This window comes from Terrapene carolina, unplaced genomic scaffold, assembly GCF_002925995.2.
Source record: "Terrapene carolina triunguis isolate 2854851 unplaced genomic scaffold, T_m_triunguis-2.0 Scaffold192, whole genome shotgun sequence".
Classification (NCBI taxonomy): Eukaryota; Metazoa; Chordata; order Testudines; family Emydidae; genus Terrapene; species Terrapene triunguis.
This window is the reverse complement of record NW_020664543.1, coordinates 22,243,948-22,269,617: the sequence shown is the minus strand read 5'-3', so window position 1 is coordinate 22,269,617 and position 25,670 is coordinate 22,243,948. Positions and strand designations below refer to the sequence as shown.

Below are 25,670 nucleotides of genomic sequence, written 5' to 3'. Positions count from 1 at the left end.
GAGGGAGTGGATGGGGGCAGGGTGGGGCTACCCTCCCTCCCCGTGGAGTGTCCTATTTTTTGAATGTTAAAATATGGAATCCCTACTCACACCTGCACCCTCCTTCCGCCGCAGCCCTGGGTCACTGGTAACTCGCTCCCACAGCGCACACACACACACACCTCCTGCCGCCCCAGCCCTGTTGGTTCTCAGCTCCCATGCTGGATCCCTGCCGCCCCTGCAAATGGGCTGCCCCAAGCACGTGCTTGCTTTGCTGGTGCCTAGAGCCGCCCCTGGTTGCTTGAATGCAGTAGCGTGGACTTGCACAGGGCGTGCCGAGGGTGCTGCTTTGCTTTACATTCCCAGGCAAGTCCACATTTAATCTGGATTTAATTGGACGGTTATTATATGGCTGGGAACGAATAGGTTTTTAACGATCAGCCCTCTGCTGCGGTTTCGCCACATGTTGTAGATCGATAGCCAGAGGGCAGGTTTGTTAAAGCTCAATAAATAGATATGCCCGGCAAGTGCTCTTTGTTTAGCGGTGGGTCACCCTGCAGTGAGATTGAGCTTTCTGAGAAGTGTGCGCAGGGAGCTTCCTTCCCAGCAAAGCTGGGCTTCCCCTGACCCCTTGCTGCCCTGATCCCAATGCCACGGTCCAGGGAAAGTTCAGAGCAGACTCTGCAACCTTGGCTCCTCTCTAACGCACGGCGTTCCTGACCCCTGGCTGCGGATCTGTACAGAAACATGGTGCATTTCCCTGATGCGTCTATTCCCCTTCATAGAGTGATTAAGAAATACACCCCCTGTCCAGGGAAAGTGCATCTGTCTTCACTGGCAGCCCTGTTTTGACAGCCCGAGCCCCCAGCAGTGTGTTCTGCGGAGAGAAGATGAATGTCTGACCCCATGGGTGGCCTTGCTGCTACCTCCCTCATTCATCTGCCATGTTAAACTGGGACCTACAGCTGCATTTAGCATTGTAAGGCCCTGCCTGAGCATCAGCTGGAGAGAACTAGGGAGCAATGGGGAAATGCCCTGCACTTCATCCCAGGACTAACTAACACGCGGAGGGAGGGATGGTCTAGGGGCTAGGATTCTAGCCGGAAACCTGGCTTCAATTCCTTGCTCTGCCCCAGCCATCCTGTCTCTCTGTGCCTCAGTTTCCATGTAGCCAATGGGGATAATAGCATGTCCCTACCTCACAGCAAGGTTGGGAGGATCAAAGCAGTACAACATTGTGAGGCGCTCAGATGCTCTGGTGATGGGGGCCAGATAAGTACCTGGGATCAAAGCGCTGGGATTTACCCTCCCATGTGAAGTAGGGTGGTATGGGGAAACTGAGGCACAACAATGTGGAAACTGAGGCACGATGATGCAGGGGCTCGTCCAAGGTTGCAGCGTGAGTAGTAGCAGAGCTAGGAATGAAGCCCCGATCTCCTGAGTCCCAGCCCTGCCTTATAGCCCCCAGGCCATCCCGCTGCAGGAAGGGACGCCCGAGGAACCATCATTTCCTGTTGCCCGGTGAAGTTCACACATGAAGCATGACGCTTCTGGATTTAGCGTGGAGTGCGAATCGAGGCCTGGTACCCCACCCGTTCCTGCCGGCTGGGTGGGGGATGCTCACACGCACAGAAAACACCCCCTGCCATTTTAACTTCAGGCCGAGGTCTATTTTAACGCAGGCATTGCAAAGCAAGGGGGGAGAGAGAGCGAGCGAGCGATAGAGCCTTTGGAGTTCCCAGCTGAGAGGCAGAGCTGCTGAGAGAAGCCCAGCCTGGCGGTCTAGCCTAACAGGAGGCTTAGAATCTCCTTCAGGACTGTTGGGAAAATATGAGGCATCAAAATCCGAGGCTTTGCTGCAGGAGACAGAAGCACCCTGGTGCTGCAGAAATGGCTGAAACTGATTCCTACGGTACAGCAGGACCTGGCCAATTCCCGCTGGTCGCCGGGGTGAGCTTAGTGAATTAATGGCCGTAGAAACCCAAGTCAAGGCGACTGATTCCCGAGAGGCACTTTGTTCCCTTCCATGGACTGTTTGTTGTTATCTGCATTCCCGTAGCGCCCAGCTGAGATCAGGGCCTCTGGGGCAGGTGTGGGATGTAAACACTCCCAGAGAGAGGGAGCTGCTGCCCCAAGAGTTACAGACGAACAGTGGAAGAAGGGAGATGTTGGGATCCCCGCTTTGCAGACGGGGAACTGGGCCGCCCAGGGCTTAGCACCCGCAATCAGGGCCAGGTTCTCCATGTCCCCGTGGGACGTGCATGGCTGGATTTCCAAAGGTGCGTGGCACCCAACCTGCACCCAGCAGGCCGAGCTTCCTTACACATCTGACCTCAGTGGTGGGTGAAAGGGGCCCTGTGAGATCTGGACTGGAGGGGTTGGGAGGCAGATGGCAGCTCTGTCTGGAGGAATGGGGACTCCATATTGCTAGTGGGAAGGCAAATGGGCCCCATGGTCTGTCTCGTGAGTTCCTTACAGCTGGTAGCTTCCTCTGGTTGGTTCCTCTGTATTTGTTGCTGTTGTTGAGGGCTCTTTACGGGTGTTGCTAGTGGAGGTCTCTGGGCGCTGTTGCTCTCCACCCCCAAGTTAACCCTTGGGCCCTCTGGGATGCACCATTTTGCAGTGGTGGGACAGTTGCCCTGGCTCTGTGATCTGCCTGTGTAGAGAGAGGACAGTTTGCACTGGGCAGAGACATCAGAAACAAGCTCTTCCTCTCCGTGGGATGGGAGCAGCTGTGAGGCGCCCCTGGGCCGGTTCCCAAACATCCCTGTGCCACTGATCACGAGTGGCGCGATGCTGAACGTGGCTCATCCGGGCCCACGCCGAATGCTCAGCTGTGGTCAGTGCTGTGCCAGTGTTCAGACATGGTACGATCTGGGGCGGGCAGCAGGCCATCGAGACACCACCTTTGGGAGGAGATTCATGCATTGCAAGGCCAGAAGGGATGACTGATCATCTGACACAGGCCAGAGCACTGCCCCCAACCAGGGTGATGAGCCAGGCTCCCTTCAGCCCAGTTCAGGGGCCTTCCAGTAGTTCCCTTTGGGAGAGAAGAAGGGGATCAATAGCTCTGCTGTCCAGACCGTCATTCTCCCTCTGGGGGCCAAATCCTGACATCCTTATTCAGGGCAACTTGGGCTTATACAGACCTGCAGCCAGTCACTGTTCAGGAGCCCAGCTCTGTTCCAGCAGGGCCTGTGGTACTTCACAGGGCTACCCCTATGCACAGCGTTCAGTGTGTCTGCTCGGTCTCCCAGGCAGTGGGATTAACCCCTGGCAGGAGCAGGTCTCCGCTAAGGACGTGGCTGTGGGTTCCCTGCTCTAGGCTGCAGCCTATGCCCTGAGGGCTGTGTTACAGACGGAGAGCTGATGAGAAACCCAGAAGCCAGTCCTCATTTGCCATCAGTGTCCAATGGTCTGTTGCCCCAGGTTCTCTCTGCACTGGCTGGTTCTAGCTGTACCTGGACCCCCTGCTCCCCCCAGCAGCCCATAGGACACTGAGCTTCCCAGCTGTGTATCCTGCAGTGGTGCAGGATGCAGGCAGGGCAGGAGAATCTCGGCTGGTTTGGCCGGGTTCTGGTTCTGGTGGGTAAATGCTTGGACAGCAGATTAGGGTGTAATTACAAGTCAAGGATTCAGAAGCAATTACCATGCAAGCTGCCCTCTGAATCATGCGCTTTGTAATCCCCTTGCACCCAGCATGGCATCGGGCCCCTGCCACGGGCTTCCCTATGGCATGGCAGGTGAGGGATAGCTCTGCCCTGGGGCTTCAGGCGGTGACTGATGGCGGATGTCCCTGAGGTTTGGGGACTCGCCCATCTTTCCTGCCAGCTCCACCACCCTGCTGCCTGGCTGCTGCGGGTGAGTGCTCTCTTCCTGACCACAAAGGCCTGCCCGCCGGGGGCTGCTCTGACGGGCAGCAGACCCGCTTCTTCCCAGACAGCGAACTCATGCTCACGGGGCCTGGGAGCTCAATGCCGTGCTGGGTGCAAGGGGATTGCACAGTGCCCGGGGCCTGCTGTGGTGGTGGGGGTACTGGCCCCGGGGAGTCAAAAGCAGTCAGGCACCTGGCGGGGCTGCTGCTGGGGGCGTAACTTGGCTCAGGGGATAGGGACTGGGTCAGAGGTTCTGATCCAGCCCAGCCTGGTCCCTGTGACGCCGGGGGGCTGGCTGCAATGAGCTGGCCTGAGCTGTGGTGGTAGACAGGAGGTGGGGGTCGTACCCAAGGAGCAGAGACATGGGCTCCCCCATTTGCCCCCTGGCTGGCAGCACTCTGTCCCTGTGTGCAGGGGGCAGCGCCAGCGCAGGTGCTAGGAGCTCGCCCCCTTCTGGATACCCAGAGACCTGCAGGGCTCTGAATCTGGCACCGCTCCCCGATTTAGGGAATGGCCCGGGAGGACCGAGCCCCTCAGGACCAGGGCTGATCGCAGCCTCTCCTCTCTGCAGTGGGACCCGGGGCTGGGCTCAGCCTCCTGGAGAAGGTGGAGCCGTGGGAGCCCCAGGGTAGGCACGGGGAGCGGGTGGAAACGGCTGGTGCTGGCTCTGTGCTGCCAGAGGGTGAGCGCACACCGCTAGGGATTAGGGGCTGCTGAACCTGTTAGCTGCTCAGCGCTCTAATTAGGACAGGTTTCATTACCGAGATGCACTGGCCACTCAACTTCAATTTGCAGAGCTGCTGAGCAATGGGCCTCGCCAGGCGCTGAGCAGCCCGGGGCACGTCCCCGAGCTCACAGCTAAATTCAGCTCGGCTATTTATGGCTCAGGACAGCAGCAGCCTGGTTCCTGCAGGGGCTGGGGTGAGGGACTGCACTGGGGTGGGGGCAAATGACCGGGGCTAGCAGTGCCAGCAGCGAGGGGGTCCCAGCGACGGGCACCTGGTTCCTTAGCAGCTGGGTGTTAGTGTCCCTTTCAAGGGGCCTAAGCGGGTGCGCTCGGGCCGAAGTCAGCTCGGGGAGGTGGGGGCCAGGCTGGGTGGGGTCTCTTCATAGCCACCTTCCCCTTTCTGGTTGACTCAGCCGTGAGCTAATGCTGGCCCTTCCCCCAACTCAGCTGGCTCCTGGGGCACTGCCTCTGACAGGACTCCCCCGACTGCTCCATGGCCCCCAGGGTGCTACCTCCAATGGGGTCTGCCAGCCGCTCCCTGGCCCCCCGGGAGCTATATCCAGTGCATTATTGCACGTACTTGAAATTGCCTCCGCACGCCACATTTGTCCCCCGTGCCCTCCGCTTGCCCACGGAGCAAGGAAGGCTCAGACCTGGGCTGGCACTGGCAGCTGCTAGTGTCTGCTCCAGTATGGGACCCCACTGCGCCTCCCACACACACCTCCTGGGAGGGGCTGGCGGGGGCAGGGTAGAGCCTTTTAGGTTCCTCCCAAATTCTATCTCATCTCTGCCCCCTCGTGCCCACTTCCCCCTTGTGCCGTTCCCTGCCTCCCCCCTTCAGCCCGGCCTGGCTCACTTCCGAGCTGCCTAACCCTTGTCTCCAAGGTGCTGTTGATCTGCAAACCTGTTTTTCCAGCCCCCGAGTAAAGGTTAGGCAGCCAGGCAGCACAGACGGGCGTCCCGTTGGCCGTGGGCCTGTGTGGGGACTGCTGGGCTGCTCTGATGGGATGAGGGGGACAATGCCTCCACTCCAGTGAGGACCCTGGGGACTCTGCTCCCCTCTCTCCTGGCTACCAAGCTGCTTCTTTCCTGTATTCCAGCCCTGCCTGGCACCCTTCCCTGGCGAGGGCTAGTCAGGGAGTTCACTCCCCCAGGGCTGGAATCTGGGAGAGGCTTCTGGCTCCTGGCACAGGGACACAAAACCTTCCCCCCTTGGGCTGCAGTCGGAAGGAGCCAGCACCACTCAGAGCACCCGCTGGGTGCCAGTCCAGCTGCAGGCAAACGGGACCTGTGTCGCCCTCTGGCACTCGTTGCCAGTGCTGTCAGAAAGGCCACAGCTCCGTAACTCCCTTGCCAAGCAGCTGGGTCCCCCAGGAAACACAACTGCCTTGCACTAGGGCCCAGACGTCTAACTCCCTTAGAGGATCAGGGCCTAGGGCAGAATTGCACCCTGTACTAATAGTCACTAATGGCCTGCGTCATGTCCTGGGCTGTCATAGCCATTCCCGCAGCTGGATCCATGTCATTCTCCTCCTCTTCGGAGTGGGGAAACTGAGGCACAGACTTGCCCAAGGTCATCCAGCCAGCGCGCGTCTGTGAGAGCTGGGAATTGACGCCCCCTGCTCCTATCTCCCAGGCTTGTGTCCTACCCTGGGACCATGCTGTCTCCCTGTTTGGCTGAGGGGCTCTGTGCTGTGGATGCCTGTGGGGGGGGTGTTAACTGGGATTTTGGGGTTGAAGGGGCTGCCAGTGTGGAAGCTGTCGCCAGTGCTCTGCTCTTTTTGCAGAGGCCCGTGGGGAGATCAAAGCAGGCTGCCTGTAAATAGACTGCTTTCCACCAGGCGTTGACGGCTCTCTAATTGATTTCTGGAGCAGCGTGGCGCGTTTCCGCGCAGCTGTTTGTTTTTACAAGGCTGGCGCGTTGCTTTCCACTTGGCACGCACGCTCCCGCTTGTGCTTTCGCTGCAGATTCCCCAGCACTTAGCAGCCCGGCCTCAGGTCTTCGAGTGTTGCACTTAATGAGTGTAACGGTGTCTAGAAACTGGCTCAGTATGCAGCAATGTGTATGAAGAGAGAGTTAGCCTCCAGGCACCGGCCAAATGGGATGGATGCAGCTGTAGGTCCTTCGGGCTTCCATGAGAAAATTGATAGCCTGGGTTCCCCGTGGCCTGGAAGTTCCTGAAATTAAAGCCCAGACACTGGTCAGAGAGCAGGATGGTCTAGTGGTTAAAGCATTGGCGTGGGGCTTGGGAGATCTGGGGTTAGCTCCCAGCTCTGCCACAGATTGCTTTCACAACCTTTGTCATGTCACTTAATCTCTCTGGGGATAATGATATTAGTCAGTCTTGTCTGCTTTGGTTGGAAGCTGTGAGGGGCCAGGCCTGTCTCTCAGTAGTGTATGTGCCCTCCCCTGGCGCTAGTGTCATGCTGTGAGTGAAGTATGTGATCTCTTTGCTCTATTGAGCGTGTCCACCATGCACAGGGACCTGCACTGCGCTGAGGAGACACCCACCGGCCCCCGTGCACTGGTCGCAAGGTGTGGCATGGAGTTTTTCTGGGGATTGACTCTTATCGGCTTGCTCTGCCGCCCTTTTCAGGAGCCTGGAAGGCTTTGTCTATTTACACTGCATTGTAAACCCGGGGCTGTAAGACTCCGCGTTTCCATGCTGCACTGTAAACCTGGGCTTACCATTGCTGGAACCGGGTCTCCCAGCCGTGCTAACGTGTCCACACTGCACCGCGTGGACCTTCTGCCTCAGGTCTGCAGCTAAACCTGTGTGCACACTGCACGGTGACAGGGCTTGGACCCGAGTCACAGCAGGATTCTGGATCTGACCCCCGTCCTTCCCCCAGCAGGGTCCTGAGTGCTCACTGACCCGAGTCAGGCTGATGTGCGTGTAGACGGAAGCGGGGCTTGGGCTCAAACCTGTCAGAGCCTGGCTTAGTGTGCAGTGTGGACACACCCAAAGGGAACCTGCCTCAGCACATTGCAAACGCCATTAGAAGGCTGCACTCGAAGAAAAACGCCTCTGGTAACAGAGACAATTATTTCCTTAAACTATTCCCTTTATTGGCAAAGAGCAGGGAAGAACAGCCCGGCTTCCTCCATAAACCAGAGACCCTGCAGCCCCTCTGGAGTGCCAGGAATGACTCAGAGGCTTAATTTGCACTGGAGCAGTGCAAACAACAGCCCTGAGATAAAAGTCAAACAGCTGGGATGTGCAAAGGGGCTCAGCTCCTTAGAGGCGTAATTCAGGACCCTGAATTCCCTGCCTGTAGATTGCAAGCCATTGTTTAACCATCTTAACAGTAGAGAAACTTCCATAGTAGACAGCACTTGTGGTAGCAAATGGATCCACCAAGACAGACTCCCCTACATGGACTTTGGTGGAGTTACACTAGGGAATAACCTGGCCCATTGACTCAGTGTCTTCTCTCCCATTGCATGCAGGGCAGGCTGTTACCCTCCAGCAGCTAGAAACCCCAGTCAGAGATGGGCCGGGCAGGGCCTGGGGACTGGTGATGGAACACGCAGCTCCTTGGTCGTAGATCAATAGTCCAGTGTGGGCCTGGTCAAAAACACTCGGCTCTCTGATGGCCTCTGTGACCATCAGCTGGTGACCTTGGTGCCGTCTCTTGGTGGCCGGGTGTTCTGATCTGCGGGCCCCACCCAGTGGGGTAGGATGCAGCATCCCGTGCCTGCAGCATTGGGGACCAGGGTCTTTCTAGCAGGGCAAGGAAGAGACATTCCATGGGAGCTGCAAGCGGGGTTCGGCAGGGACCCGAGCTGGAGCTGGGAGTTAGGAGGAGCTTGGATTTCGGTCTGAACAATTCTGTGCCCTGCACCGCCACAGACTCAGCGGGGAAGTGCCCCCTACAGGGTCACCAGCAAGGCTGCCTGGAGTTAGCTTGTGAAACGTGCCAAGATCAGCCCAAGGTGATGTGGCTGCAGGGAAGCGGGCCCATGGCATACTAATCAGCTGTGTGCCATCCCCCCTGAGCTTGTTTGTGTCCCGTCGGGCACCAAAGAGCTAATGCCAGTCCTCTGTCCTTGTCTTGTGTTGCAGAATATCGTTGCCAAGTATGGCGCTCAGTTCCGGGGGAACTCGCAGCACGACGCCCTGGAGTTCCTGCTCTGGTTGCTGGACAGAATGCATGAGGATCTGGGCTCCTCGTCGCCCAGCCAGAAGGCTAGGACAGCGGGCAAGGTCAGTGTCCTCTACCCTCCCTTGCCAGACATCTCTGCACTCTCTCCCCAGGGCACTGCTGTTGTAAGGAGCTGGCTGCGGTGTATGTGTCGCCACTGCCCTCTAGCGGGTGGGATCAGAGCTGCTCAGCTGTGTGTCCTAGGCCCTGCACTGCTAACAGATATTCTCCCGCAGTAAGGGCCTGCACTCTTGGGGTGGGGGAATTGGAGTGAAGTTCTGTGTGGCCGCTGTGTTAGTGCAGCAGTGGGACAATGGAAAAGACCTGTAGGATGAGGATAAATATGTCAAAGACTGTGAGATGCTCAGGTACTGTGGTGAGGGGGTGCTCTGCTACCTAGCACTGAAATGCAGCCACCGCTGGGGTGGAACTCAGCAGCTCTGTAACTGTGCACAGCGACACTGCACCACAGTTTAAAACAGGAAGTGAAGGAGGCTGTCATGCGCAGGGCAGCTGGGTGGGCAGACTGTAATTAGCCAAGCTGGGTTTCGGGCTAGAGTGGAGAGACCGGTTTAACGAATCTTTCCCCTTTTGGGTAGGGAAATATCTGTGACTAGACGTAGGGTTTTACGGGTAGGCTCGTTATTTGGTCAGTGGTTTGTGGGAGCATATCTCAGCCCAGGGCTTGCCTGGAAGTTGCCCAGCCCCGTGTATAACTCTCACACCAGTCCTAGATCCTGCCACGCTGCTCTGGTAGCATGCTACCTCCGCTGTGCACAGGTGCGACTGACTGCATGCAGCCCCAGTGCATTGGGCCCACTGAGTTTTGCTACTCAAAAATTCATTATCTGCCTTGTTTGATTGGTTTCCTAAGCCACATGGGATAGTTTCCTCTTCTTGACTGGTTGATTCCCAGACCTGCTAAGAGCTCTGAGTGGCTGTGAGAACAGATCCTGTGAATTCAGATCTGCCACACCTTCTTGCTCTGCAAACATCCCTGCAAACGCTTCTCCTGCTTCCCTCTTCTTTCCTGGCCCAGGTATGGAACCAACCTCTCGCTCCCACCCTGGAGTCCCTCCGCTTCATCCGACCCACTGACTCTGTCAGTCAACCGCCCTCTCCAAGGTGACCCCTCGCTCAGCACATCCTACCAAAGAGCTGGCTGGCCTGGTTTTGGCTGCGGCCTGGTCTCGCCATGGGATTCGGCCAGCAGCAGCCAGCAAGTGAAGCCCACACAGAAGCCGTGATTTACACCAGTAAAGTTTCCTCTGGCTTGAAACGGGTGTGAGCTCAACTGGTGCAAAGCGGATGGCTGTTGCTAGGGCAGGCCAGGACAGCCTGGGGGTTTGTGGAGTCTCCCTCTGTCTTCCTGGCTGATGTTCCTCGGCTTCCACCAGCCTTCATGGACGCTGTGGGGGGGCCTGACCCTCTGGCTGGCAGGACTGGGCACACCTGGGGGGAGACCCCCCCCTCAGCATTTGCCCCCAAACCTGCACTGAGGTTGGCCCCAAAGCATCCCTGCCATGGGCGGATCTTGCAGGACTGCCAGCCCAGTGTCTGCGTCGTGCCAAGGGCCTGGTTTCTCTGTGGGCTCTGCCCCTGTGGTGGCAAGGCCTTGGGAGCTGGTTCCAGCTGGCATTGCTCTGCCCTTGGTGTGAGTCCCCCCTGCCCAATGGGGGGAACCCATGTCTCCACGTGGCTGCTAATCTTGCCATGCAGGATGTTCTCTATCATATCCCCCCCCAGTGCTGACCTCTGGCATGGTGCTAAGGGGGTGCCGTGCTGCAGTGCGGGGTGCTCTCCCCTCACCTCTGAGCCTCAGATCTGACCATATGGAGTCATCCCATTCCAAGGACCAACCTGTATGGCTAGAATAAAGGGAAGCCCCCCGGTCCCGAAGAGAGAGAACCAGCTAACGGTTAGAGCAGGGAAGTGCGCATCAGGATTCCTGGGTACTGTACCTCTCTCTGCCAGCGACTTACTGCATGACCTTGGGCAAATCACTTCTGCTCGCTGTGCCCCGCCTGCAGCATAGGGTTAGTGCCCCGGGCCTGCCCCTGGGGGCCTTGCAAAGCACTTTGAGGTACTGGCTGCAAGGGCCTGTACCTGGACGAAGGATCGTTGCTGTTGTTCAAACAGCTTTGTGCGGCACGGGGTCTGCACAGCAGCAATACCCAGAACCGGACAGCTCGGACCCCATCCTGCTGCGTCCTGTGGAGGGAGGCTCGGGGCGCATCGACTGTCCTGTGGGCTGGGCAGAGAGCGGGCACAGCAGAATGGGGGGTCTCCGAGGGAATGAGCTGCCTCCATCCATCCCAGTGACCCCCACCTTCAGAGGCACAAGTGAGTCCACTAGCTTGAGCACAGAGGCAGCGCGCCTGCCCATAGACAGCTCGGGGCCATGAGAAAAGTGGGAGAGGCAGGGGCCGGGGAAGCCAGAAAGCTGGTGGGAGCAGGGCCCGACGCAGGCAGCTGTCGCTGCTGGAGCACTCAGCAGATTTAACGAGGTTCCTCTGCCTTCACCCGGCCACGGCGCCCACGCTGCGCCTTGTGCGGGCCGCAGGCCCCTCAGGAGGGCCCCTGACCCCGTTTCCATCCCTGGCTGGGCCCTGAATGGGGTTGTCAGGCTGGGACCCAGAGAGAGACAATAGGGGAAGGCAGAGCTTTGAAAGCTGCTGCTCCCCCATTGTGTGCTCTGGCTTCGGGAGGCTGGGCAAGCGGCTGGGGCTGAATGGTGTCTGAGCTGGGGCTGAAAGAGGATGGCAAATAATGTGCTGCTTGTGATTCGTGGCACATAGTTGCTTGGCTGGCCCTCTGCCAGTGGCACATCCACCTTCGCGGGCGCCCTGGCCTTAGGAGGGGTCTGGCTTTGGGCTGTTCCTCCCCCACCCGTTCAGTCACCTCAGGGAGGCGATGTCCTTTCAGACGGTGCTCAAACGCGGGGCGCAGGGTTGGGCATCTGAAGGGGAAGACTGTGAAGAGGGGAATTCTGGCCCAGTGGGTAGGGCCCTAGCCTGGCACTTGGGAGACCCGGGTTCAAGTCCCTGCTCTGCCCCAGACTCTGTGTGACCGTGGGTAAATCCCTTAACTTCCCCGTGCCTCAGTTTCCTATTTATGGAATAGGGATAATAGCATTGCCCCGCCTTGTGGGATAAACACCTCAATCCTGGCCTGCCAATCCAGTCCCGGTGCCCACGTATCCCTGCCAGTGAATGCACCTCTTTCCTCACCCGCTGCTACTCCAGCTCCTACCCACTCTGGGAGCATGGCTCTTCTACAGACCACAGGGGATAAGGCTGAACCCCACCACACTCATTTCACCTCTGGCCACGCACCCTGCTCTGAAGTGGGGTCTCTAGCGAAGCGAGGCTGAGGCTTAGCGCCCGGCACAGGGCAGCCTGTCACTGCTCGTGACCGGCAGGATCCCAGCCATGCTCGGTGCAGACATCTCCGCTGCCCCCGCTGGGGACCGGCAACTAATGCAAGTTCCTGGGCAGCTTCATACAGGTTAATTCTGTGGGACATTAAAGCCTGTGCCGCTCGGCCGCCATCTGTGCGTTTGCCAGCACTTCCCTCCCCGCGACACTCCAGTGCCCATTAACAACCCCAAAGTGCCCGTTAGAAGCAGAGGCAAAACATCGCCGTGCGTATGTTTGCTTGGGGGAATTGGCTTTGTAGCTGTTGTAGTCAACGGCCCAGTGCCCAGCAGCAGGCAGGGACTGCCTCCTGGTGCTGTGCCACCCCTTGGCTACATGCTGGTCTCGCTCCTCCCCCTCCCTAGCTCCAACGAGGTCCTAGAACAGAACATGAGAATGGCCATGCTGAGTCAGACCAGTGACCCACGGGGCCAGGTGTCCGGTCTCTGACACTGCCCAGTATTGGAGCTTCAGGGGGAGTGTACAGAACAGGGCGATTTTGGAGAGATCCGCCCCTGTGTTCCCCTCCCAGCTTCTGGCAGCCAGAGGTTTAGGATTGGCCTGAGCACGGGATTACATCTGGCTAATGGCCATTGATAGACCTATTCCCCATGAATTTATCCAGTTCTTTGTTGACCCCAGTTATAGTTTTTTGCCTTCACAACATCCTCTGGCAATGAGTTCCACGGGTTGACTGTGCGTTGTGTGAAGAAATGTTTCCTCTTGTTTGTGTTAAACCTGCTGCCTATTTATTTCATTGGGTGACCCCTGGTTCTTGTGTTGTGTGAAAGGGTAAATAAAACTTCCTTATTCACTTTCTCCACACCAGTCATGATTTTTATAGACCTCAAACATATCCCCCCTTAGTCGTCTCTTTTCCAAGCTGAACAGCAATAATCTTTTCACTTGCTCTTTGTATGGAAGCCGTTCCATGCCCTTCTCTGAACCAAGTCCAGTTCCACTGTATCCTCTTTGAGATGGAGCGACCCGAATTGGACAAAGTATTCCAGGGGTGGGTGCACCATGGATTTATGTAGTAGCATTATATTTTCTGTCTTATTTTCTATCCCTTTCTTCGTAGTTCCTAGCCTTTTTGACTGCTGATACGCACTGAGCTGAAGTTTTCAGAGAACGATCCACGATGATTCCAAGATCTCCTTCTTGAGCGGCAACAGTCAATTTAGACCCCATCATTATATAGGTCTAGTTGGAATCATTTTTTTCCAATGTGCATTACTTTGCACCTATCAATGTTAAATTTCATCTCCCATTTTGTTGCTCAGTCACCCAGTTTTGTGAGATCCCTTTGTAACTCTTCGCAGCCAGAAAATGTGCCACTCTGTTGTTCACTCCCTTTTTCCAGCTCCTTAACGAACAGCACAGGAACCAGCACAGATCCTTGGGGGTTCCCGCTGTTTACCTCTCTCCATTGTGAAAACTGTCTATTTATTCCTACCCTTTGTTTCCTATCTTTTTAGATCCAGGAGAGGACCTTCCCTCTTATCCCATGACTAAGTTTACTTAAGACCCTTTGGCGAGGGACCTTTTCAAAGGCTTTTCGAAAGTCCAAGTACACTATATTCACTGGGTCCCTCTTTTCCACATGCTGACTCCCTTGAAGAATTCGAACAGATTGGTGAGGCGTACTTCCCTTTACAAAAGCTGTGTTGACTCTTCCCCAGCATATCGTGTTTATCTCAGTGTCGGATAATTCTGTTCTTCGCTATACTTTCTGCCAATTTGCCTGTCCATTACAAGCTGTTTCCTCGCCGTGCGAGCCAGCACTTGCATCCTGCGCTCTGAAGAGGAATAGGCGCTCAGTCAAGCAGGGCCGATCCAGCCGTTAACGTATCCCCCCGTCCCCTGCCTCCTAGCTCCCACGCGCTCCTCAGAGAGAGGATTACAGTTCAGATCTATTCAGAATCTTGACCACCCGTGACGGCTGCCATCTCCTCCCACCTGCAGCCCTCTTGGCGGGGGAGCACAGCATAACTCAGCGCCTCTCATTTCCATAGGGCCTGTCAGCTCGAAGCGCTTTGCAAACTCCGGCCAGGCTCTGATCTCATACCCGCTTTCCAGCCGTGTTGCTCTGCCAGCTTCGATGGGTAATTGCCAATTCTTCTTCGAGTGCTGGTCCCTATGTGTACTCCACATGGGGGATACGCATGCACGCCATGCACCTGAGGCCAGGATGTTTTGCAAGCAATGCCCGTTGACCTGCACATGCTTAGTCTAGTTGGATAGCGTTTTCCCCTTTTAATTCCCGCCCTGGGGATTTCCCCCCCGAGAAGTCTGGGATTATGCCCAGAGTCCTGGGGTTCATAAGAACGACCCTACTGGGTCAGACCAAAGGTCCATCCAGCCCAGTATCCTGTCTTCCAACAGTGGCCAATGCCAGGTGCCCCAGAGGGAATGAACAGAACAGGTAATCATCGAGTGTCCATCCCCTGTCACCATTCCCAGTGTCTGGCAGCCAGAGGCTGTTCAAAAACAGTGTTTCTTGCCCTCGTTCCTTTTCGGTGAGGGACGAACATCAATGCTATCTCCACGGCCTGGGTGAGGCTCATGTTTCTGCCAAGTGCAGCACCTGCTGCTTTTTTCCCTCAGGACTCGTGCGGGTGGGGAGCTGAGACTCAGAAAACATCGGTCAGATCTGGGCTGGGTACCCCCCAGGGTACATCAGTCTCACAAAGTGGGCAGCACCCCTCTGAGCATGAGCTTGGGAACAGAGGCTAGGACTGTTAAGCCGAAGGAGAAGGCTTGAGAGCAAGGGGCATGGCCATAGACAATAAGGACAAGCCATCTTCGTCCAAGTCTGCCCTGAAGAGAAAGGATCCCTCCCCAGCCCCATCAAAGTCAGGAGAGCCGGCACGTACGGGTGCTAAGGACTTAGACAGGAGAAGGAGGCACCCAAGGGTTCAGATTCAACAAGTCTGACATCAGCTCTGATGGTGAAAGCTCAGGATAAACAGCTCCTGGTGCTCCCATCCCTTCTAGAGCGGCTGCTCCCACCCCAGGAGGGTGGAGAAGCGTAACTTTGTTCCATCCAAGAGAGGAGAGTTTCTGTTCTCTCACCCGCTGCGTAAGTTGGTGAGGCAGGTGGCTACAGAGCAGTTCAAACCCCAGCCCCCGAAGGCTGCTCCCTCTGATAGGGGACAGAAGTCACTCAATCTTCTCTTCCACCTCCCTCCAGTTCCGGATCTCAAATGACCAGGCCCTCTTGGCCAAATCTGATTTTACTAGTTACACAAAGTGTATGGAATTTAAGGCCAAGCTCCCTGAAGAGGATGGGGCCCGCTTCCAGGCCTTAGTGGATGAAGGCAGATTGGTGGCCAAAACTTCCCTCCGAGTATTTTTGGTCCCTCCAGCATCCCTGGAGAGAGGGGCAGGAGTGGGGGGTTCCCGTGCTGCATGTCTCCCACCTCCCTCTGGCTTGGGTTTAATTCTATTCCACTGGGGCACTATTCTCGCAGGGGTTTGAATCGCTGGAACCGTCGGCCCTCTGCATTCCCCTGCAGCCGCGGTTCCCTGGAGCACAGCTTGGGCTGTGCTTGTGCCTGGCTCCCCCAGCTCAGCGCTGTGCTTTAGACAGTATTAGCAAGTTTCATTAGCCCCTTTGCATGCAGCTGCCCCCCTCCCCCGCCTTGAGCTGGGCCTTCTTCCTGCAAACAGGACCTCAGTGTGAGGGTATGGAGAGGGCTGGGTTCTCTCTCCTACATTCTGGATCCCAGTCCTGGCCTCCCTCTGTGTGGCCATTAGGTTCTTAGCCCCTGCACTTGGGGGACGGACCCTGGGCAACGCCTGGCTGAACTCACCAGCTGCAGTGGGTCCCCAGTCTCTAAGCACTTAGATCCTGGAGCCAGCACTTGTGGGAGGTCTGCAGGGGCCGAGGGAATGGGTGTGTGTGTGTGGACACATGGTTCTTCCCACCAGGCTGCAGGAGGGGAGGAGAGCCATACCACGCGTCCGAGAGCACCCCTGCTCAGGATGCTGGGCAATCATGCCTCGCTCATCCCTAAACACCTCCCCATGCTGGGCCCTGTGGCGCTCACCCCTCCTGGGCTGGCTGCCCACGTCCTTCTTCCCCACTCTGCTTCTACCCCCTCCGCTCTTCTCCAGTCAGGACCCACAGGCTGTGGATGAGGGTGGAGGTGGAGCTCCCTGTCCCTGAGGGGCAGGAGACTGACAGCCTTTGGGACGGGCTCCAGCTCAATTTCACGCTGATTGCAGGGAGGTAAGACTACTCCTGCTGGGAATGGCAGCGCGGGCACGCGGGGCATTGCAGAGCCTCTGTCATGTACTGAGCTCCCATTGGCACCCAGAGGTGGCACTGAGCCCGTCAGAGAGATCGTGGCAATCCTCTGGGAAATAGGTGTGTCAGTGGGGCGGGGAGTTTGGCGTCCTCAAGGGAGAGGGGCAGGAGATGAAGCCAGTCTGGCCAGGCCGTACGTGGATCTGGTGGTGTCTCAGCCTGGTTCCTAGTGCCCACCCCGCACTCCCCTCCCCCCTTGTAGGCAGAGCAGGATCGAATGGCCCCCAGGGACTGAGCTCCCCGCTGGCCCCAGAGGACAGGGTGCAGCGTGTGTGGAGGGAACTTACCTGTTGGTTGCCCCACTGGGCAGGTTCGAGGGATGAGCAGAGCCCCCTGTCTCCAGAGCCATCAGTCTGGCACCTTCCACCAGCCCCAGCTTCACCGAGATCTTAAAGAAATCCAGTGGGCAGGGCATGGTGATTGCAGGGCTCCCGGGGCAGGGGCAGGGGCAAGGACCATGCCCCCTTGTGCCCTGAGGGTGAGGGGGCAGCAGGCTCGATTCCCCAGGGGATGGGTCCCTTGGCTTTGTGGTTAGGCTGGGGTTGTGCTGGGCCAGGACAGTCGGAAAGCCCTAGCTGCAGTCCCGGGCCTCCTGGGCTCTGCCAGCAGAAGCAGCCGGTTCAGGAGTTGGGTGGTGAGCCCGGCCAGGCAGGAGAGGAGTAGGGCCGGGCTGCCCACCTCAGCTCGCCTAATCCCTGCCTGCGTTTTGGCATTGGGCTCTCTGGTTTGATCCCATTTTACCAGCAGATTATCCCCTTTCCTGGGATCCTGAGTCCCTCCCTCTGTGCACGTATACACAATGCCTCATCAGCCCGGCGCAGGCAAGGGGCCCCCGGAGCCTCACCAGTGCCAGAGAAATCCCTGCCGAGGGACTCTGGCATTTATAAAGTGAAACCCACCCGCCCATCTCGCCCCCTGCTCTCTCGGCTCCCAGAGGCACTCACCCGCACTGGGATTTTCCCTGGCAGGGCTGGGCTGGGTGGTCCTGGGCTGGGAGACCTCCAGCATTATCCCAGCCCTGCAGCAAGTGCTGCTGGTGGTTTGCTTGGGGTGTCTCATCCCTCTGTGCTGATGCTGAAACAATGCCCCTTTGTGGTCCGGGTGGCTTGTGCTCATTGAAGATCCCATGGCAACTTTTCTCCAGTTGAGTGAACCCAGATCTCCAGAGTCCCATGGCAGCGCTGCAGCAGACCGTCCTCTTCCCTGGACACGGTCCCTGGGGATGGGCTGACTGCAGGGGTTTTGCAGTGACGCTGGGGGGTGTGTGCTGGGGACAGAGGCTGCTAGATTCTGGGATTGGAGACCCCTGGATGCAGCAAGTCCTTCCACAGCCTGCAGTGCCGACATGACCCGTTTCCCTCTGTGGCCGGAACCAATCCAGCTCTGCCCGTGGCAGAGGCAGGAACAGAAGCCAGGAGTCCTGACTCCTAGGTCGCTGCTCTGGTGCCCTGGCTTTGGGTTCACACTTCCTGCCCAGCCTGGACTCCCTGGGAGGTGCTGGGTCTGCTTTTGCCCAAAGCCGGTTGGCCCTGTTCAGACTGTGCTTGGTGGTCTCTGCTCCCTGCTGCCCAGCTCTGCCTGGCCCTGCAGACTGTAACGCCTCCAGCCAGAGCGTGTCGTTGAGGAGTGACTGTCGCACCTCCAGGTGCACTCTGTCATGTGTGGGTAGCATAGCAGCACAGCCAAGCAGCTGTAGCATCCGTCGCTAGGTGCTGCATCTCACAGTCCCTTTGACCTCCAGTCATCTGCAGGCACAGCAAGCCCCCAGCACTGGCCCCACACCGTCTCCAGCCATAGGAACACAAGGCCTGGCGCAGCCTGCTCAGGGGTGATTGGAGCGTGCCCGCTCACGGCTCTGGGAGGCAGCTGGGAATTTGCATTAGACGGGCTGTGCTGCTGTTCTCACGGACACGGGAGCATCCTGTTAGACCCTCCAGTCCGCTCCCTGGGGCAGCACATGGCCACTCAGTACTGCACGTTTACTGGGGCATTGCTCGATCTAGTATTAAATGGGCTAGCACATCCCTCGGGATGCTCTGCACAGAGCTGGGGGTCAGGAAGGGTCCCAGCTGTGCAGCCTATCCTGTCCCTTTCTCCCCCACCTACTTCCAGCCCCCACAGGGCGCGCTCTTATTGTCTCCCCCGCTTTGGCAGTGCACACCCTGGGCTCCGGGGGGACCGAAGGCGCTCGGCACCTCTCGGGATTGGGCCATAGAGAAATTGGAAATTTTTTGCTGAAACTGCTTTTGGTGGAAAACTGCGACGTGCCCAAACAGGGCGTTTTGCGGGAAAGGGGTGGTTTCCATGACGTTTTCGTCTCGACAAAATGTTGGAAAGCAAAGGGTTGAAATGGTTGTGACGTTTTGGAAATGAAAAGTTCTGGTTTTCTGAACGGGGTGGGAAGGCACGTTCGTGGTGTGTGTGTGTGATGGGGGCAGCGGGGGGGAGGGTGATTCTCCTCTTTACGCCACTCCAGGGGGTGCAATGGAGAGCACAAGCAGGGCCATATCTTTAACGGCAGTGACGGGGAGGCAGGATAACCGGCAGTCTCCATAGTCTCCGTATGTTCCCCATCTGTACAATGTGGTAATAGCACTGCCCTGCCTCAGAGGGGCATTGTGAGGATTAATGCATTACAGAGTGTGCGGTGCTCTGATACTAGGCAGTGGGGGCCGGAGAAGTACCTACCACAGATAACTAGATAGAGACACACCTGGCAAAACAGTAGGTCAGGACTGAAGTGCATCAGCAGAACTGTGCGGGTGCTGTGCCGGGGGGCGCTGCAGATCAGCAGTGGCACAGCGGTGCAGGCTGGTGGAGCACCCACCCGTACCATGCATAGCTCCAGTCATTCCCATCTGCTCCAAGTCCTTCAGCGAAGGAACGGGAAACCCCCTTGATCACACGGACCGGTTGGTTCGTTTCCCTGGGATCTGCAGTGGAAGTGGAATACGATGGCAGGTCAAACGCCAAAGGGATCAGGTAAAGCAAGATGGAGAGGCGGTTCTGCCTCCCGCTGCTGTCTCAAGTCTCTCATCTCAACGTCGGTTGCATGAAACTTTAAGGCATCAAAGGCGACAGCTGTCCTGAGAGCTCGTGCAGCAGGTACAGCTGCAGCTACCAGGGGAAGGGAGCAGTAGATGAAAATTTTGCAGTGTGTATCAGGGCTGGGAAGGTGACAGCGCCCTCGCCCTGGGAGGAGAGAGTGCCCTCTCCAGTCATGCCCAGCATATTGCAGGAAACCTCCAACAATAAGCCAATCTGCCCATGGCCAAGCTCTCCCCACTGGCCCAGGTAGGTTTGCTTCCCACCTGCCAACCCATCAGCAAGGTGTGCTGTGAGCAGAGAGATGGAGCTGCTGGGGGGTCATTATAGCATCCTCCGTGCTGGCAGCAGCATCCAGCATGCTCAGCACATTGCCGATCCCTGCTCCACTGCAGACAGCTCCCACGCCAGAGGATGGACCCGGGCTTCATGGCCATCCAGGAGGCGGGGCAGATGGACCGAGACCAACCAAGTCTCCAGGGAGTCATCAACCTGCCTGTTTGTGTCCTGCTGAGCCAGAGCAGATTGTCAGTGCTGGCTTCTTAAGGGTTGTGTCTGCGGGCCTGCTCCTGCCCCTGCCCCTGCTGTTAAGTAGCTGCAGGGTTCTGCCCCAGAGGTGCCTGCACTTCAGTGACAGGTGTATTTAATGTTCCTCAGCCCTTTGGGATTGTTCAAGAAGGAAGATGTTATTATGGAAACCAGAAAGTTGGCAGCCCCAGCCCCTACCTCAAGACTCATAGACTTTAAGGTTGGAAGAGACTATTATGATCATCTAGTCTGACCTCCTGCACAACGCAGGCCACAGAATCTCACCCACCCACTCCTGTAACAAACCCCTAACCTATGCCTGAGTTATTGAAGTCCTCAAATCGTGATTTAAAGACCTCAAGGTTCAGAGAATCCTCCAGCAAGTGACCAGTGCTCCATGCTGCAGAGGAAGGCGAAAAACCTCCAGGGCTTCTGCCAATGTGCCCTGGAGGAAAATTCCTTCCCGACCCCAAATATGGCGATCAGTTAAACCCTGAGCATGTGGGCAAGACTCACTAGCCAGCACCCAGGAAAGAATTCTCTGTAGTAACTCAGATCGCACCCCATCACAGACCATTGGGCATATTTACCTGCTAATAATCAAAGCTCAATTGATTGCCCAAATCATACCTTCCCCTCCATAAACTTATCAAGCTTAGTCTTGAAGCCAGATATGTCTTTTGCCCCCACTACTCTCCTTGGAAGGCAAACAGTGGTTGCAACCAGCAGCCAGTCTCGGGGATCCATTAACTCCCTCGCAGAAATGAGCTGAAACCAGAGTCTCTGCCCTGAAATTTCTGGGCTGGGAGGAGCGGCTCACATTGGAATCACAGGACCTAAAACCCACTTCCCCTACAGCTTTGGTCCCAGTTTGGATGCAGAAGGATCAGGGACCTATATGAAGTATTTTCAAGGCCATTAGTAACTAAGGAGGATGTTAGACAACATCTACTAGGGATAAACCTTTTGAAAGCGGCAGGCCCAGCACCCAAGAGTCCTAAAAGAGTTGGCTGAGGAGATCGCTGACTCGGTGATGTTAATTTCTATAAGTCTTTGAATACCAGGGAAATTGCAGAAGACTGGAAGAGTGCTAATGTTTAGCCAATATTCAAAAAGGGCAAGTAGGAGGATTATAGGCTGGTTAGCCTGACATCAGTAATTGGCAAAATAATGGAAATACTGATAAGGGGATTCAGCTGATAAAGAATGAATGGCTAGGAATACAATGAATGCCAGTCAACATGGTCTTATGGGAAATAGATCTTGACAGACAAACCTGATTTCATTCTTTGAGGAGATTGCAAGTTTGGTTGATAAATGTAACTGGGTAGATGTGAAATACTTAGACATTAGTGAGGTATTTGACTTAGTACAGCACAGTATTCTAGGGTGACCAGATGTCCCGATTTTATAGGGACAGTCCCGATTTTGGGGTCTTTTTCTTATATAGGCTCCTATTACCCCCCACCCCGTCCTGATTTTTCACATTTGCTGTCTGGTCACCCTACAATATTATTTAAAAAAATAGCACTATACATTATCAATACAGCACGTGTTAAATGGATTAAGAACTGGCTAACTGATAGATCACAAAAAGTGTAGTTGTCATTGGGGACTCCTCATCAAATGGGGATGTTTCTAGTGGGGTTCTGCAGGGATCAGCAGAAGACCCAACATTACTCAAGATTTTCATCAATGACCTGGAAATAAGTATAAAAACGCTGCGGATACAATCTCTTTAACTGAGCAGAGAAAGGCAGAACAAGAACCAAAGGATGGAGACTGAAGCCAGACACGTTCCGATGCGAAAATCTTGTGCAATTATTTACAAGCTGAAGGATTAACCATTGGAACCAAGTGCCAAGGGAAGTGGTGGATGCTGTCTCTTGATGCTTTCCAGGAAGAGATGCGTTAGTCAGACCCAACTCACTGGGCTCAATACAGGGGTAACTGGTTGAAATCTAATGGGCTGGAGATCAGAATTCAGACCCCTTCTGGCCTTATTTTCGATGACTCTGGGGGGATGTGGCTGGAACCTTGTGAGAACAGCAGCTCCCAGGAGATTTCCAATGCTCGGCATCTTGCTGATCTCAATGAGATTTCTGCCGTCGGGGGTCAAAATCTGGTGGGAACAGCTCACAGGATCTCGGCGTTGTCTAATCCAGAGACTGGCTGGCCTTGCACATCCCAGCCTGACCCTCAGCTGGATCGAAACCCTCACACTGCTTCCTGGGCCCAGCGAGGCAGTTAGCTTAGGGATGTGTTTCCTGGGGCAGAGAGGCAAATTCTAGCCAGGAAGATCAGTCAGAATCCAGCCCAGAGGTGCCTTATGAAATCAGGACACTCTCCAGCTTGGTTTATGTCCCCGAGTCCTTCTGCACTGCACTGATCCCTCTTTCCAGGTGCCATTCTCCTGGGGGAGCCCGTTCATCCTATTGGACTTGCCACCCCCCATGCTTGAGGCACACTCACATTCTGTCCCTGTTCACGGCTTTCAACCTAAAAATGCTCTCTCGTTAGGACATCGCTAGCTCTTTAATGTCCCAATGCCCATTAGCGCCCGGGGGTTGCACCAGGGATGAGTTTGGCCCTGGTTGTCTCTCAGTACGCTCCTTGCTTGTCATCCAGGGGTCTCTTCAGCCATAGGAAGGGGACGGCACCCATCTCAGGTACAAGTGCCAACCGGGGATGGCGTTCCCAGTGGGCAGCTGTGCTGTTCATGCACTGGTTGGCTGTGGGGTAGGGGACACCACTGGCTGGTTAGTTGCTCAGGATTTTGTGGCCTTTTTCTTATTTAGCCACGTGTCAAGTGAGGCCGTGTCAATGTCTGTGGCTGTTGCTAGCCAACTGACAGCTCCAGGACCTGCATCAGAATGAGCAGCCGCCAGGAACTCAAAGCAGACTTTAGCCAGGCATCTGTGGCATGAGCCGTCCTGGACGTCACTCGTGCGCTGTGTCCTAGATGCTCTGACTGGTGCTGCCAGCGGCGAGACATCTGGGCCATTATTGTCACGTCTTAGCTCTGAGCCCAGGGGAAAGAAATGCACCCTTCATGTTAAAACAGCTCCAGCCTGTTTCCTCCACAAGAGAGCAGCTCTCCCCGGGTAGGGAGCAGCAGCACGAGGCAGAGATGCTGCTAGCAGTGCCGAAGAGCGCAGTCTGCTTCTGAGCTGGTCTGCCCAGAGCTGCACTTTAAAACCCATTCCACCCGAGGCTGCTTACATCTTTAATGTAGCTGAGATGCTGTGTGTGTGCTCTCCCTCTTCCTGTGCCTCTCTCCTCCGACAGCTGTCTCTCAAAATCAGACAGTTACTGCAAAGACAACTCACAATAATACTGGGTGAGTTACTGTTGCTGTGAATTTTGTCCAGAGGAGTGGCCGAAAAGCAGATGATGTTGCAACTATAAAATCATGATGGCCATGGAGAAAGTAAATAAGGAAGTGTTATTTATTCCTTCTCATAACACAAGAACTAGGGGTCACCCAATGCAATTAACAGGCAGCAGGTTTAAAACAAGCACAAAGGAAGTATTTCTTCACACAACACACAGTCAACCTGTGGAACTGCCAGAGGATGTTGTGAAGGCCAAGACTATAACAGGGTTCAAAAAAGAACTAGATAAGTTCTTGGAGGATAGGTCCGTCGATGGCTGTTAGCCAGGATGGGCAGGGATGGTGTCCCTAACCTCTGTTTGCCAGAAGCTGGGAATTAGCGACAGGGGATGGATCACTTGATGATTCCTTGTTCTGTTCATTCCCTCTGGGGCACCTGGCACTGGCCACTGTCAGAAGACAGAATACTGGGCTAGGTGGGCCTTTGGTCTGACCCAGTGTGGCCGCTCTTATGTTTTTATATTAAGTATTTACACTCTATTTCTGACCTCTCCAGCCGAGAGTCCTTTACTGTTTCCAGTAACCTGAGACACTGTTTCTCCTGTGAGGTCACTGGATGGAGACCAGGATGATATTAGCAGGACGCTGCTCCTAATTTGGAGTTTGGGACAGGTTGTCTCACATGGGAACATGGGAAACCTACAGACCCATGTGCCCATCTAGTCCAGTCTCCATCATCAGCCAGCAACAGATACTTCAGAGAAAGATGCAAGAACCCCCACAGTAGGCAGTTATGGAATAACCTGCCCACAAGCACAATTCCCTCCTGCCCCCAATAGTCAGAGAATGACTAAAGCCCTGAAGCAGGAGGGCTTAAATCCCTTCCAAATAGCTCATTTATTTTAGTATTGCCTATTGCCCTGCTGGATACTCTTGTTATCATCGTCTAATTCCTTTCTCGGTCTTGCCTGAGCAATATCTGTCAGTGACTTGTGCTGGCTAATTGTCAGTTGCGTGAAAAAGCGTTTTCTTGAATCTGTTTTAAGTTCCCCACCTTTCAATTTCACTGACTTTCCCCTTGTTCTTGGATTCCGACACAGGCTGATGTCTAGGCTTGGCAGAATTTGATTTATTTTTATTATTATTTCAACTGATAATATCAAGGTTTATTTTAAAGCATTTTTTTCTATTTTTATTCATTTAAATTTTCACAGTTGTGGGAATAATGGTGGTGGTGGGGGGGGGGGTCAGATAATGACAGTAAATGTTGAGATTCAAAAATAAAGCTTTGTAAATGATTAAAACAGAAATTATTAACATCACGTGTCCACACATACAGAGTAAATATCCTGCAATCAACAAATTGTACCTCTTTTCACTATTCATTCGTTATCCTTTTGTAACAAGCCTAATTCAAAAGTCTAACTCATTGAAATTTGACTCTAATACGTTCTCATGCAGGATTTTGCTTACATTGTCTGTAAATTTTGATGATTACCCTGGAAATGCTTTTTCGCTGGTTTGTGTGTGTCCGGTGAAATCGATGTTGTTTACTGACGTTTACCAATAAAAAACGAATCCTTCCAAACCTAGTGATACCCTCCCTGGGCCTCTAGCCCTTCTAATCTTCCGGAACTGAAGTGCTCTTGGTTTGTTACAGGTGTGCTTGGAGGTGACTGATCATTTCCGCTATCCAGTATATTTCACCTTTTTATCTGGCTTTTTGTCCTTGCATAGTGATTCCTGTGTTGGTTCCTTTACACAGCTGTTGAAAGTGCTCTTGCCCAGTATTACGTCTCAGAACTGCTAAATCATGCTACTTTTTCATTGGTTTAAATTCTTTCTAAACATGTCCTTAGGAGCTGTAACAGCTGCCTTCCTAGTTTGGAGTAGATTTCCCTCCCGCACGTATAATTTATCAATATTAAACACCCCCTATCATAGTATCTGAGCCCCTCACAGTCAGAAGCTATTTATCCTCCCCCTCCTGTGAGGCAGGGGCAGGGCTGTTCTCCTCCTTGTACAGATAGGGATCTGAGGCACAGAGAGACTAAGTGACTTGCCCAAGGTCACACAGGAAGTCTGTGGCAGAGCATAGAATTAGAATCATAGAATATCAGGGTTGGAAGGGCCCTCAGGAGGTCATCTAGTCCAACCCCCTGCTCAAAGCAGGACCAATTCCCAACCTAATCATCCCAGTCAGGGCTTTGTCAAGCCTGACCTTAAAAACCTCTAAGGAAAGAACAGGAGTACTTGTGGCACCTTAGAGATTAACAAATTTATTAGAGCATAAGCTTTCGTGGGCTAC

General features: G+C 55.1%; 1 protein-coding gene across 1 annotated transcript in view; it reads left to right on the top strand.

Moving 5' to 3' along the window:
• USP43 (ubiquitin specific peptidase 43) overlaps positions 1-25,670 on the top strand; it is a 169,519-nt gene that overhangs the window by 18,673 nt on the left and 125,176 nt on the right. Inside the window, exon 2 of the mRNA XM_024217634.2 lies at positions 8,649-8,789. Coding sequence (XP_024073402.2) covers positions 8,649-8,789 — 141 coding nt within the window. The remainder of the gene's footprint in view (positions 1-8,648; positions 8,790-25,670) is intronic.